Below are 14,462 nucleotides of genomic sequence, written 5' to 3' on the forward strand. Positions count from 1 at the left end.
AGTACACAAAGCTGCTGACATAAGCTACATTAAAAACAGATGGGCGCTATTTGAATGGGTACCTACGCAGACTGGAACAGAAGAGCATCCAAATTGGAAGAATTTGTAATGGCTGTGTTCATCGAAACAGGTATATATTGCACCTGTGATTCTGTCATAAATGCATGACTGTGTTTTTTATGAATTTGGAATTTCCAGGCATCACTTATATTTGCTGTGGTAGATAATTTAGGACTGTGGTGTGTTAAGGCTAAGATGTAATTACTTAAGGGTATTACCACTGAAAGAAAAACAGTACATTAAATTAAAAACATTCTAGCAAAATCAAAACATCAAAGTTGATAGTAAAATAGTAGTTTTAAATTTGTTCACATATAAAAGCATTTCTGACCTTGGACTGGCATGTTCAATTAATCATAAATGGTATCACTGAATTTACTTCCTAGATGATCTGGTCAGTTTAATGTCATGTAAGAAATTGTACATACCATGACAATGGCTTCATCCTTGATGGATGCAATGTTGTGGTTCTTCTTCCGACCAACCTTCCATTCCTCTCGCTTCTCATCAAACCGCTGAAGCTTCTTCTTCAGGCGCTGCTTCAGAGGCTGCTCCTTTTTGCAATGGGAACAGATCTTCTGTGCGCAAAATAAAATGCCCTGACAAAAGGGACAAATCTTTTTTGTAGACCCCCCTGGCATTGTATCAGACAAAGGACAGACAGACTGACAAAAATTGATAAGACAGACAAGTAGACAAAGACAGAGAGAGAGGAATTTTGTGAAATAAAGACTGAGAGATAGATAAAGATATAGATTGGAAAGATGGATAGAAATATAGTTAGTGAGACAGATGGACACAGAAGTTGTGACAAATAGACAGATATAGAAAAAGATAACAAGAGAGATAGAGGTTGGCTCTTAAAAGTGCCTTTGGGTTCGCTAAATCAGGTCTATCTAGATTCGGACTGGTGAGGTGACTCGTTTGACAGGATCTGGAGGGAGAACAGAAAATGTTAATTATATAGTGTAGAATACTTATGCTAAAATAAGGTTTAAAAAGTGCTCCCCTATAGTGATAGATTTCTTATAAATGCTTAAGATAAATGAATAAAAATCAAAATTTTCCTATTTTCTGTACACTAACATGCATCTGGGGTTTCCTCATCCAAGATTCAAAGGCAATGTTATGTGTAGTAATGTTAGGCCAATTTATATACTGACATATTCAGATATGTGAAGGGGGAAATATGTCAAATATACTAAGAATAATACCATAACACTTTTTTTCCCGGTTACACTGACAAGACTTTTTATTTATTTATATATATATGTGTATATATATATATATATATATCTTACTTTTAATTGGCTAAATAGCCTACACTGCTGGACAATAACCAATAATTTGTAGTCTATAATATTTTTTCCCTGTTTTTTTCTTATCTGTATCACAGGATAAGGCAGAAAATATATTTTTTAGTTTCCATACTGTAATTAATGCTATGTCAGCAGCACTGCATTATTTATATACTTCATAACATGATCACATACCATATGTGTCATATATTTGTCTTTCATTCTTTCATTGTCCTTCCATCAGTTACAACCTTTCTGTTTTTATTCAGCATAGCTACAGCTGTAGCCTTTTTTTTTTTTTTTTTTTTTTACAGCTGTAGCCTTTGTCCATATTAGGGTTTTCTGGCACGTCATTCGTAATTACTTCTACTAGTCTTTTTTGTACTTTCTGCGTGAGAGCGCCTCTAGCGTCGAGTATGAATGAAACATACACTGCTTGAGCGTGTTTAGCGCTCCTTAATGTTGACATTTGCCAATTTTGGATACGATTAAAACATAAGGTCATGATGATTGAGAAAAAAATCGCCCATATCCCAGACAATAACGCAATGCTCCACCAGGCTGACATAACTTAAAACTAGAGTTAGCTTATATTGAAGTTAGCTAGCCCCGTTTAGCAAGCCTAATTTCACAAGTTTTTTCGCTGATAATGAGGAAACCTTTGGTCGGGCTTTAATTGTTGTCCTAACATATAAACCACGCGAGCCTAATGGCAAAGAAAGGGATCCATTTTTAAAATTTAAACAAAACGTGATCATTAATTATTAGCCTTGTAACCTACCTGGACAGTGGTTTGCGCGCAATGAGAAGAATTCACCCAATTGCAAAGCAGACTGGCTCCGTCTCCATAGCAACGGAGGCTGAGGCTCATGGGTATTGCTCTTTTCTTTTCTTTTCTTTTCTTTTCTTTTCTTTTCTTTTCTTTTCTTTTCTTTTCTTTTCTTTTCTTCTATTTTTCTATTTATTATTTAAAATATGTATATACACATGGCTTGAACTGACAAAGAGCAATAAACAAATAAACAAACAAATAAGTAAATAAACTAATAAAAAAACAAAATTGTAAGCTTCAGAAAATAATCAGGAGCACAGCAAAATCATATTTTTTCATTAGTACAGCTGTTTTAGCAGCTGTCTTATTAAGCGATGAGCAAAGACAATTATAACATAGTTTGAGATTAATAAAAATGGCATTAAAAATAAGTGTTTTAGCTGGCATATTCACCGTAGTAAACGGTCGGTAAGGTTCATATGTAGCTACTGTACTATTTACTGCTTTATTTGACACAAATCTATGGAAAACGGCATTTCTCAGAAAAGTAGCACAACTCTGCAGTCTCCTTATTTACCAGGGGAATGTATATACTATATTTTTTGACTGTAAGCACTGACGAAAATAAGTAAATAAATAACAAATTAGAAAGAAAAAAAAAATACAGCGTCTGTGGTCCCCAGTGGCACAACTAAAAACTAAAAACGAAATATATTTCCCATTGAAATACATTAGATCGAAATTCGTGCTGAGTGACACGAAAGATATTTCCCATTGAAATACATTAGATCGAAATTCGTGCTCAGTGACACGAAAGATATTTCCCATTGAAATACATTAGATCGAAATTCGTGCTGAGTGACACGAAAAATATTTCCCATTGAAATACATTAGATCGAAATTCGTGCTCAGTGACACGAAAGATATTTCCCATTGAAATACATTAGATCGAAATTCGTGCTGAGTGACACGAAATATATTTCCCATTGAAATACATTAGATCGAAATTCGTGCTCAGTGACACGAAAGATATTTCCCATTGAAATACATTAGATCGAAATTCGTGCTGAGTGACACGAAATATATTTCCCATTGAAATACATTAGATCGAAATTCGTGCTCAGTGACACGAAAGATATTTCCCATTGAAATACATTAGATCGAAATTCGTGCTGAGTGACACGAAAGATATTTCCCATTGAAATACATTAGATCGAAATTCGTGCTCAGTGACACGAAAGATATTTCCCATTGAAATACATTAGATCGAAATTCGTGCTGAGTGACACGAAATATATTTCCCATTGAAATACATTAGATCGAAATTCGTGCTCAGTGACACGAAAGATATTTCCCATTGAAATACATTAGATCGAAATTCGTGCTGAGTGACACGAAATATATTTCCCATTGAAATACATTAGATCGAAATTCGTGCTGAGTGACACGAAATATATTTCCCATTGAAATACATTAGATCGAAATTCGTGCTCAGTGACACGAAATATATTTCCCATTGACAGTAGCGTGTTTACCCACCATGCAAAGCACGCAATTGCTTTTCATTTGCGACTTTTTCCCAAGGGGAACCCCCAGGACACGACCAATTTCTCCCGCAATCGTATTTTTTCAGGTGGGAACGCGATCCGGGGGCACTCCCCCCGGAACGTGATCCCAATTTCTCCCGAGGAGGGACCCAGCCGCCCCCCAGGAACGCGATCGCGGGCCTCCTCCAGGAGGTTTTTGCTTAGGGCCGCCTGTAACGTAGACACGCCCCTGCCCATAGAAATACATTAGATCGAAATACGTGCTGAGTGACACGAAAGATATTTCCCATTTAAATACATGAGATCGAAATTCGTGCTGACTGACACGAAAAAAGAGGGAAATTCGTGTCCATGAACACGAATCAATAGATTAAATTTCGTGACTATAACACGAACTGCCGTGAGACTGGGTTGGGATGTGAACTGCTAAATGAGGATAAACCTGGTCTGCTGCAGAAATGGGATGCTTTTAATGGAAAAGAAATAGGAGAATACACCTTTGACACAGAAAAAAATAATTTCCAGACAAAAATAATATGGGGGCCATGGGGCCAAATAACAAAACTTCATATGAAGATTATGTGTGAAAATATTTTCCAACCCATTTGCATTAAGATTTTACGCAGGTACCTGCACTTAAATAAGAACAGTGTAATGAGAAAAGGTAAGAGCATCAACCCGATTAATATAAGAATAATTATTGATTCATGCAGTGAAGCCAGAAGTTTAATGTTAGCAGTTAAACAGTAAAACATCTTGTTTTTCTCTGTATAGTGAAACCCAGAGTCAGACTTATGAGGAAGATGCTCCCAAACTCTCAAGAGCTTCGGATCAGCTGTCTGGCCACTGGTTTTTACCCACGTCACATTAACATGACACTGTCCAGAGATGGTCAGCCTGTGGATGATGATCAGATCACAGGAGGAGAGATTCTGCCCAACGGAGATGGAACTTACCAGATGAGGAAGAGTTTGGTGATCAGGGAAGAAGAGCAACGTGAAGGACATAAATACAACTGCACAATGAAACAACTCAATCTGGACAACAAACTGGACATTACATTTGGTAAAGAAAAACTATATATATATTAATGGTAGGTTTATTTGAACAGTGAGAGACAGAATGACAACAAAAAATCCAGAAAAACTCATTTCAAAGAAGTTACAAAATTGATTTGCGTTTTAATGAGTGAAATTTGTATTTGACCCCTTTTGCAAAACATTACTTGGTTAGTGCATTAGTGCTTGGTGGCAAAACCCTTGCTAGCAATCATAGAGGTGAGACGTTTATTGTAGTTAGAGTCTAACTGTTAGACCACGAGTTTTGCTGCATTTCTATGTTAGTGGGAAAAACGTAAAATATCAGCAGTGGATCAAAAAAAAAAAAAAATTCCCTCACTGTGGTTTCACTTGTTTTATTTTCTGTTATTACTTCTTTAATTTACCACATTTTCAGATGTGGCTGAATCTGACCCAGGATCATCCAGTCTGTCTGTAGTTGTCAGTATGCTGGCGTTGATGTGTGTAGCTGTTCTCATCATAACTGCACTCATCATATGGAGGAAGAGACGTGCTGCTGGTAAATGTTCTGTGCAATCCAGGTTTATTACATCTAATGCTCAATCGAGAAAAAAAAAAAAATCAGTTCCTTTAGAGACCAAAGTTTAAAGTTCACTGTTTTATGTTTCTGTGGTGTTATTCTGTATTCCGCATGGTTTAACTATATCATTCTTATTTAGGACAAGAATCAGAGAAGTCACAGAGTGATTACTCTCTTACTCCATGTGAGTACACTGTTTTATGAAGTGATATGAATGCAGTATGTTAATTCTATGGTTCATTTAGGAAACTTTATGGAAATGGCTACTCATTTTATTTTTCTTATTTCAGCTTCCACAAATGATTAAACATGACAAGTGAGTCTATGGCCCAACATTAAAGTCAAGAAAACATGCCAACCTTTGCAACATAAAAATGAAATCATATTATAATCAGATAATAAGAAATACTGTCTCATTCACTGACCATCAAATCTGCATTTTCACAAACAAATTGTTATTGTGTACTAAAATGCATAAAAAAAAAAAAAAAAGAATTTAGGAACAACTGGGGGGCATTCCAGAAAGTGAATACTGTGAGTACTAAAATCTTGGTTGATTAACCCAAACCTTGGTTACTTGTTGGTTACAAACACCTGTGGAAAGTTAGTTCAGTCAACCTCCTATTAGTAACCCCAAGTTATTTAACACACACAATTACTTTCTTAGTGTATATCACCACCTACTGGGTTGTTGGAGAGTTGCTAGCTATTACATACCCTTAAGCTACCTCAGTTTTTAGAACTGAAAGTTGAGGTTATTGGTTTATTTTTTCAGAAACTTTCCTATGTCACATAACCTGCCTTCTGGGCAACGCTAAAAACATGTATACATAGTTATATAAAATGTGTTTGAAATTGTTTTGTGTAGTAAACTTGCTGTGCTTTGCAAAGAGCGCATTTAGGTAAAAGAATAGTGTGTGCTAATGCACTTAGGCCTACTTATGCATTATTCTATGCAATTTTTTAGTGTATGTAGTGTGATTAATGTGAAAATTCCAAAAAAGCCAAGATGATGCAGTTAAGTTATCAAAAATACAAAATGTATTGGACACTCAATGTTTTTAGTGATAAATGATAAGAATTATAGATAAAAAATAATCTAAAAGTAATCAATAAAGTAGTCTGATCATATTACCTAAAATGTGTAATGTAATGGATTGCATTACTAACTATTTTTCTCATATAATTTGGAAACAATAATGGACTATGGTTTTCTACATAATCTACATAGCACTGCATGTGGTTGTGGATTAGGAAAAAAAAATCAATAATAATAAAAAAGAAACAAATAATCCACACAATTACTAGTGGATGGGTTTTATTATCTTGTGCTATATTACAGTTTTTTCTTGTTGTTACAGAGTGATCTTTGGGGAATGGGATTACATTTTTTTTTTTTTTGCTTGTAATAAAGACCATTTATGATCTCCATTCAATGTTTAGTTTGTTGTTTTTACTTTTTTGGTTGCAAAACATGTAAAACATAATTTTTTGTAGTCATATTTCTGGTGTGCTGGTTATTCTCTGTCATATATTTTATTCATTTTCTTTCGGTTCCCACAATCTAATAGGTAAATCTAATAACAGTTTGAAAACTGACATTTTGTATTTTCAGAAAACAGATCAGACAAATGATTAATATATTGATATCACTTATACAACACATTAATGCATTAAACAATGTTAATGAAATAAACCTTGTTGCTAAAGAAATATACAATAATGACTAAGCTATCACACAAAGCTTCAATAGTCCTGTTCAGCCCTGTAATAATAACCAGTTTCCTTCAGAGACAATGGGTAGCAACCACACAAATGAACAGAAAGGGAAAATAAGAGTCCATATCACACCTGTTTGAGAAACACAAGTGTGATGATAAACTGTTTTGTTTGTTATAGACTTTCATTTTCATTTATATTTCCTTGCAATGTTTTATTTATTTTATTCATTTTATTTATTTTTTCCTTTGGCAAAACTAGAACAACTACAATATATCTAATAAAAATGTAAAAATAAAAGAAAATATAATTTTAATTGCCTTGTTTGTGTGAAGTGTTTTGTAGCATTCTTATATGTAATTATAATTTCAGGCTTTCTGATATAATCTGTCTTTTCCTAAAAAATATATTTCTAAAAAAGTAAAAAAAAAAAAAAAAAAGCATCTCATCAATCACTTTGATTGTCAAGTTATAATACAGTATAGTCTAACAATGTCATGCAAGTGACCTTTACCTAGAAGTCTATGACTAGTCTGGCTCTACCAGTCTACTTTTTCATGTCATTATCAAAATATAGTATCAGCATCACTTTGCTCATCTAGATGGTACTTTGAATGACTCTCACTGTTATGCAAAACATAATAGTATTCGCATATCATGCAGCATCAGCACAGTACTGAACTCAATGGTGTTGTCCATCTATGTTGCCAAAGGCATTAGTGAGTGAGAAACTGTGGGCACAAGAACAAGCATATAATATTAGTACAGTGTCAAATTGGACAATGTTTATAATATTAAAAATACACATTTATATTTTACAAACATTTACATAAATATGCAATAATTGACTGGGAAATGAAGGAAAATCACCTATTGAGAAAGCCCTGACAGAGAGAACATGTAAACTCCACACAGAAAGACCTTGTCCCAACCGAGAAGCTTCTTGCTGTGAGGCCACTGTGACACCAATTACAAGACAAAGCAGTAGTCCATATACAGCACCTAGAGGACCATCTGTGATACAGTAGCCTACCTGTTTGTGGATTTAATTTTTACGTAATGTTTCTTTTTTTATATATATATTTATGGTATGAAAGGCATGTATGTGCATTCATCTGACAGTATCTAACAATGTAAACAAATGGAGCCCTAGTTAAGTTTTGATCTAATTTATTATGTACAAAAGTTATTATTAGCCCCTTTCACACATACAGTCTTTACTGGTAAATTACCAGTAAATTACCATTAATAGATCATGTGTGAATAGGACCTTTTAAAAAATACTGGTAAATTTGTTCCGGCAATTTACCGGTAAGGGTAGTTGTAACATTACCAGTAAATTGCCGGAATGATGCTGTGTGTGAACGTGGAATGAAGATTACCGGTATGAGCATGTAGAACGTGCTGACGAAGTCTGCTTTGGTCCAAATTGACCAATCATAACGTTCTTATAGAGATGACGTGATTACTCTGAGCTGTTTACAAAGCTACGCTGCTTGTTTAAATGAGTTTTTCCTTTGTGAATATGCGCTTGATGGACATCTTTGACCATTGTGCCTTGTCTGACAGCTGTTTTAAGTGTTGCGCTCAAGACCCAGTCTTCTTTCTCATTCATCAACGCTGCGGCTCTGCAGTCAGATACTATTATGCGCATCTCAGGTTGATAAGAGCAAAAACCACATTATGTTTGATCATTCCCTTTTGCCGGTCACTATACTTTGTTGAGTGAAACTAAAGCATTTCTGCTGACATGACGGCATTTATCGGCATTTTGATGCTGTTGTGTGAATGGTCTCTTACCGTTAAAAAGCCAGAATGCTGTTGGCTGTGTGAACAGCATATTTCTGTATTTATTGGTAAAGTCGTACTGGTAATTTTCCGGCAATTTACCGGGAATGCATCCATTTGGATGCTGCAATAATACTAGTGGTGACTGAAATATTGACCATTACCCAGAGCCGGACAGTAACGGAGTAGGGCCTACTTTTACTTGAGTACAGTACTTAAGTACAATTTTGAGGGATCTGTACTTTACTCGAGTATCATTTTTGGGGAGTACTCATGACTTTACTCAAGTACATTTGAGAGGCAAATATTGTACTCTTTACTCCACTACATTTCTATCCATAACCGTGAGTAGCCTACCCATTACTTCAAAAAAAAAAAAAAAAAAAGGAAAAAAGCGATTGGATTGTGCAGGCGCCACTGATTGGGACAGCCTATGAGCAATTACCTTCAGCTTTCCGCCAAAGTTAACTCCATAGTCAGATAATGATTTAGATAAGAGACAAAACCATGGACGAAACAATGGATGAAGATGCAGCAGGTCCATCCCGGGAATGTGCCAACTTGTTGCCCCAGTTCAGAGTTGTGTCAGAACATTGCTATATTGCCTTCTTTGCTGGTTTAGGTTTATTGATTTGAATGATGAAAAAACAGAGAAACTCACATGTACACACAATTGTTAGCTGAATTTTCTTTTCTAATATTACACATTAATGTGAGCTGAGCATTTGCTTTAATCTCCTTGAGTATGCGGTGTGTTTAACACAGTCAGGTTCAAATGTGGGTGCAAAAAATCCATTAAAACTCCAAGGTATTAACATTAACATTTTTCATAACTCCATGTAGGACGTTTCTGTACATAAATGTAAGCACGGTGGCAGTAGTAATGCGATATTTAAAAAATGTACTCTTGATACTCAAGTACTTTTAAAAACAAGTACTTCAGTACTTTTACTTAAGTAGACATCTGACTCTAGTACTTTTACTTGTACTTGAGTAAAATTTAGCTAGGGGTATCTGTACTTTTACTCAAGTAATGAAGCTGTGTACTCTGTCCGCCTCTGCCATTACCCTTTGAAGTCAAATCAGTAACAAGTTCCTCAGTTTTGTTTGTGTAGAATAAAGACAAAGGAATATTTTACTACATAAACCTTACTACATACTACAAAAAACTATTTTATGCTAAAAACAAAAACATAATTTGCCAGTAATTGTAATATAAGACATTACAGTAATGTCTAAAACATCTTAAGACTTTATAGAAAGTTTTAGAAATGTATATAGAAAGATAGAAATGCATCCTATTTTAAGGTTGTTTATATAATTTTGTACTAATAAACAAGAAAAAAAATACTGGTTAGGAAAATGAAATTTGCAGTGGAAAATCATGCTGGTCATCAATATTTCAACAAGGTTAAAATGCACACATTCAAAATAATTGACTGAATAATGACTGTCAAATAATGACTGTCAGTGCAATTCAAAGTTCATTTGGGACATTCTCAGCAGCATAAAAAATAAAGAGTTTTTTTTATCTACTTATGGATTTTAAAAAATGTATAAATAAATGAATAAAAAGTCTTTGGGTGAGCCTGATTAAATCGTTGACAGTGGTTTGGAACTGAACTAAGCAAAGGCCAGTAAATGAGATCAATCAAACAACTCAGTTAAATCAATGTGAGTTCACCAATAGCCAGCAGCAGAACAAACTAGCCTGCTAAATTAAAATCTTCCTTTACACATTAAACATACGTTCTTGGCAGTAAGTGCAAGTATGAGAATGCCAGTCACTGCACTTACTCGGCTGGTATTTTCACAGTAAAGTGCCCAGGAAATACTTACCACAGTGGTAAACCCTTCAAGTGTGCTCGCAGTGGTAAAACTTCAACATTCAGTAACAAAGAATCCTTTAAACTTCAACAAAGCAGAACATTAAACAATTCTCATTCTTTTTTCACCTTGCTCCAGAAGACATAAAATATTGGATAATATTTAATATCCTGTGCAAGGCATGCTGGGAATTAGCAGTCTAATGCCCATTTTCAGTTGGCAACAAATGATTCACGTACCAATGAGAGAGAGAGAGGGTTTATTGACAAGACAGCAGACTAGACAAGAGATTGAGGTGAATAGTCCAAACAATAGGGAGGTACGAGGCACAATGACTGGCAGGCTGAGAGAGTGGCCACTGAGTCCAGCCCTGGAGGAAGGAGGGTCGGAGAACTGCAGAGGAATGGTAATGCAAGACAGCGAGGACCAGGCAGGATCACACAGAAGAGAACAGACTCTCTGGGCACAATCAGGCACTGCACCAATCTTGCTGCTTGGCAGGTAGAATAAGCACTCAATGATGCACAGCCTGCAGGACAGAGCTGGACAAGAGATGCTGCAGACAAGACAGATGGCGGAAAATAAACGCTATGCAATGACTAGAGAAACTATACTAAAGTAGAAAACAAAACGAAAACTAAAGGAAATAAACATAGAGATGGGACATTTGACACATAGGCTCCGAAGCCTGTTTTACTCTATTGAAGCAGAAGCATTGAAGCATCACATGACCGATGATGTTTAAGGATTCAATCGTCACAACCAAACACCTAAAATTTGGTGACTGATTTGAATCTTTGGGGCAGCTTCATTCATTATAAAGAGATGCGAAATATGAAAGTGGCTGCTATAATTAGAGCTGACAACTAGATGTCACTGGTAGGGTATGTGTTTGAGGATTTGAAGCTTTGAATCTGTTTTGGTACAATCAGGGGAAAAGCCTCAAAAGCTTCACAAGGCTTCATCTGCCCATCTCTAAATAATCGTAAACAATAGCAAAGATACTCTAAAACAGTTGACTGGAAAAAAAAAAAAAAAAAAACAAGACAAGAATAGCAGGTAGTGCTACAAGTAGCTTCCTCAATACTCTATAGCTCATTAGCAACAAAGAGGACCATAGAAGCACAATATATAGTAAGAAAACTGGCAAAAAAAGAGCAAAATATAAAGGGAGCAGAGAGCATGAGGAGCAGGTGCCAACACTAATAAAAACAAAGACTTAACAAGGACTAAACAAGGGGGCGTGGTAATTGGAAACAAGGAGGCAGAGCAAGAGGAGTGCATGGCCAACAACAACAAAGACAGAACCATGTGCTCAGATACAGCACAAACATAGACACACTGAACAGTGACAAGACAGGTAGCACTGTCAGAGGAGAACCCAGACATGAACATCTGTTTTACAAATTTAAGTGGATTGCACACAATAAAATTGTGAATTAGTAAATTAGAATTAAGAATTAGGTTTACAAATGTAACATGAGACACAGACATACATGTTCCTGTTTTCACAGCATCTCACTGAATGAACTGCAAATTCAGTGCTGTTCAAAAGCTTGGGATAAGTAGGATCTTATACTTATGAAGGTTGCAATTATTTAATCAAAAATACAGAGGATTTTTTTTTTTAATTATTCTATTATATATTATATATTTAATATTGTTAAATATTATTTCAGTTTAAAAATCTATCATGCCTTTAGAGCAGTCTCTGTGCGTGCTGCAGCAGTTTGTGTGAGACAACGCAAAACTTCATTCACCCCAATCGGAAGCATTTTTACACTTAATCATTCCCTACCCCCATTATAGTGCACTATGTGCCATTTATCATATAGAACAAGTGACTAATTTCAGTCACAGTAGCACTTGTCTATTTATAGTGGAGGGGGTGGGATGCTTCAGATTCTACAGAGCATTTGATTGGACAAAAAATCTAATAAGAAGCTGAAGAGCAGGGTAATGTCATATGCCTGTCACTTGAGAGGGGAGGTCCTTCATCAATGGAATTGGCCAAGCGGCTACCTCAGCATGGCAGCGTGTGTATAATCGTTCCCCATAGCGACCCCTAGAGGACGCAGTTCCCTATCTCAGGGAACGTACTCGGTTACTAACGTAACCTCGGTTCTCTCTAGAGAGGGAACGAGTACTGCGTAAGTATCTTACGCTGGGGGGGGGGGGGAATCCTTTTCCGCGAGAGATATTGAAGCCAAAAAATTATCCTTAATTTTGTATTAATGTAAAACGCGTTGCAGCAGTGTACAGACATAGGCGAAACAGCTTGCGCGCCTATTGGCTGCTCTGCGGCAACTGCAGCAGCCTATTAGAGCGAGGCCTGACGCGACGCCAGATCCAATGGGGGCATTTCGCGCCCTTTGCGTCGCTTCGCGCCCTTTTCGTAGCTTCCCGCCTAAAAGGGCGTGGTCTAGACCTATATGGATCGCTCGTAGGCAACTATTATCTGGTTTTTCATCATCGAAGCAACCAGAGCGTGCGCATGCACGGCAAGATACGCAGTACTCGTTCCCTCTCTAGAGAGAACCGAGGTTACGTTAGTAACCGAGTACGTTCTCTTACGAGAGGTCTCTCGTACTGCGTAAGTATCTTACGCTAGGGGACCCCATGTAAAACGCCGTGCATGCTGAGATCTGACACCAAAGACCCAAGGGCGAAAGCCCGGGGTTCATACAGTTCATAATCACCTATAGAACTCACAGGGAGTCCGGGGAAGAGGGAGGGGCAACGCCGCACTCTTCCACATAGTGCAGCGTCACTCAGACGCTAAGTAAACGTACATACAGGACGGGGTTATGGCCTGAGCTGACGTAAGAATAAGGGTCTTCACACAGTTTGCCCAGACACATCTTGTGCTATTACTTTCACTGTCGACCCTAGAGCTGTGCTCAGTAGACGCAGCATCCCGAGCTGATAACATCAGGTCAGACAACACTGAACATCTAGACTGACAGCAATCTGGCCTGTAAGGCGGGAACCTCCAGGTTGTAAAACCTTATAAATGTAGACGGAGAGGCCCAGCCCGCCGCCGTACAAATATCTTGCAAGGCAATCCCACTCGACCAAGCCACGATGAGGCCACGCCCCTCGTGGAATGTGCTCTGACACCTAGCGGGCACTGCATGCCCTTGGAAGCATATGCCAACGCAATAGCATCAACTATCCATCTGGATAAGCTCTGTTTCGACGCGGCCAGTCCCTTGGGACGCCCGTAAAACGAAACAAAAAGCTGCTCTGTCTGTCTAAAAGCAGACGAGCGAGACACGTAAGCTCGTAATGCCCTGACTGGGCATAGGAGGCTCGCGTCCGTTTCCTCATCATTGACCGGTAGGGCTGACAGCGCGATGACCTGTGCCCTAAACGGTGTGTTGAGTGATTTTGGAACGTAACCATGTTTGGGTTTGAGTATGACTTTAGAGTCATTAGGTCCAAATTCCATGCACGTCGCGCTCACAGAGAGTGCGTGCAAATCCCCTATGCGCTTCACTGAAGCGAGAGCCAGCAGAAACACAGTCTTAAGAGACAGGTATTTCAAATCAATCGTCTGCAGAGGCTCGAATGGTCCACCTTTCATGGCCTCTAGTACCACAGAAAGGTCCCATACGGGGACTGAGGGAGGTCTGGGGGGATTTAGTCTTCTAGCTCCACTCAGGAAGCGAATAACTAAATCGTTCCTTCCTATTGACTGACCTAGCGTTGTGCTCGAAAACGCTGTTATGGCCGCCACATAGACTTTGAGCGTGGACGGGGTTCTGCCCTTGTCCAGCAGCTCTTGTAGAAAGGAAAGCACCTCATCACACCACAGTTAGTGGGTGACGAGCCGCGGGCTGCGCACCAGCC

At 37.6% G+C, this 14,462-nt stretch overlaps 1 protein-coding gene across 1 annotated transcript; it reads left to right on the forward strand.

Annotated features, from left to right (window-relative positions):
* Positions 1-2,504: 2,504 nt before the first annotated feature.
* Positions 2,505-5,480, forward strand: LOC141348510 (DLA class I histocompatibility antigen, A9/A9 alpha chain-like). The gene is made up of 5 exons (XM_073852800.1): positions 2,505-2,528; positions 4,047-4,341; positions 4,452-4,742; positions 5,133-5,255; positions 5,416-5,480. Exons 1-5 carry the CDS (start codon positions 2,505-2,507, stop codon positions 5,478-5,480), a joined length of 798 nt encoding a protein of 265 aa, XP_073708901.1.
* Positions 5,481-14,462: the final 8,982 nt, after the last annotated feature.

This window comes from Garra rufa, chromosome 13, assembly GCF_049309525.1.
Source record: "Garra rufa chromosome 13, GarRuf1.0, whole genome shotgun sequence".
NCBI classification, from domain to species: Eukaryota; Metazoa; Chordata; class Actinopteri; order Cypriniformes; family Cyprinidae; genus Garra; species Garra rufa.

What these genes read in the sequence shown, in the direction of transcription:
- LOC141348510 (XM_073852800.1), top strand. Translation starts at nt 2,505, where the DNA reads ATGAGCAAAGACAATTATAACATA. An exon ending in GCAAAGACAATTATAACATA is followed by an intron (nt 2,529 to 4,046) that starts GTTTGAGATTAA and finishes ACGAATCAATAG; the next exon opens with ATTAAATTTCGTGACTATAA. An exon ending in GAGGAAGAGACGTGCTGCTG is followed by an intron (nt 5,256 to 5,415) that starts GTAAATGTTCTG and finishes ATTCTTATTTAG; the next exon opens with GACAAGAATCAGAGAAGTCA.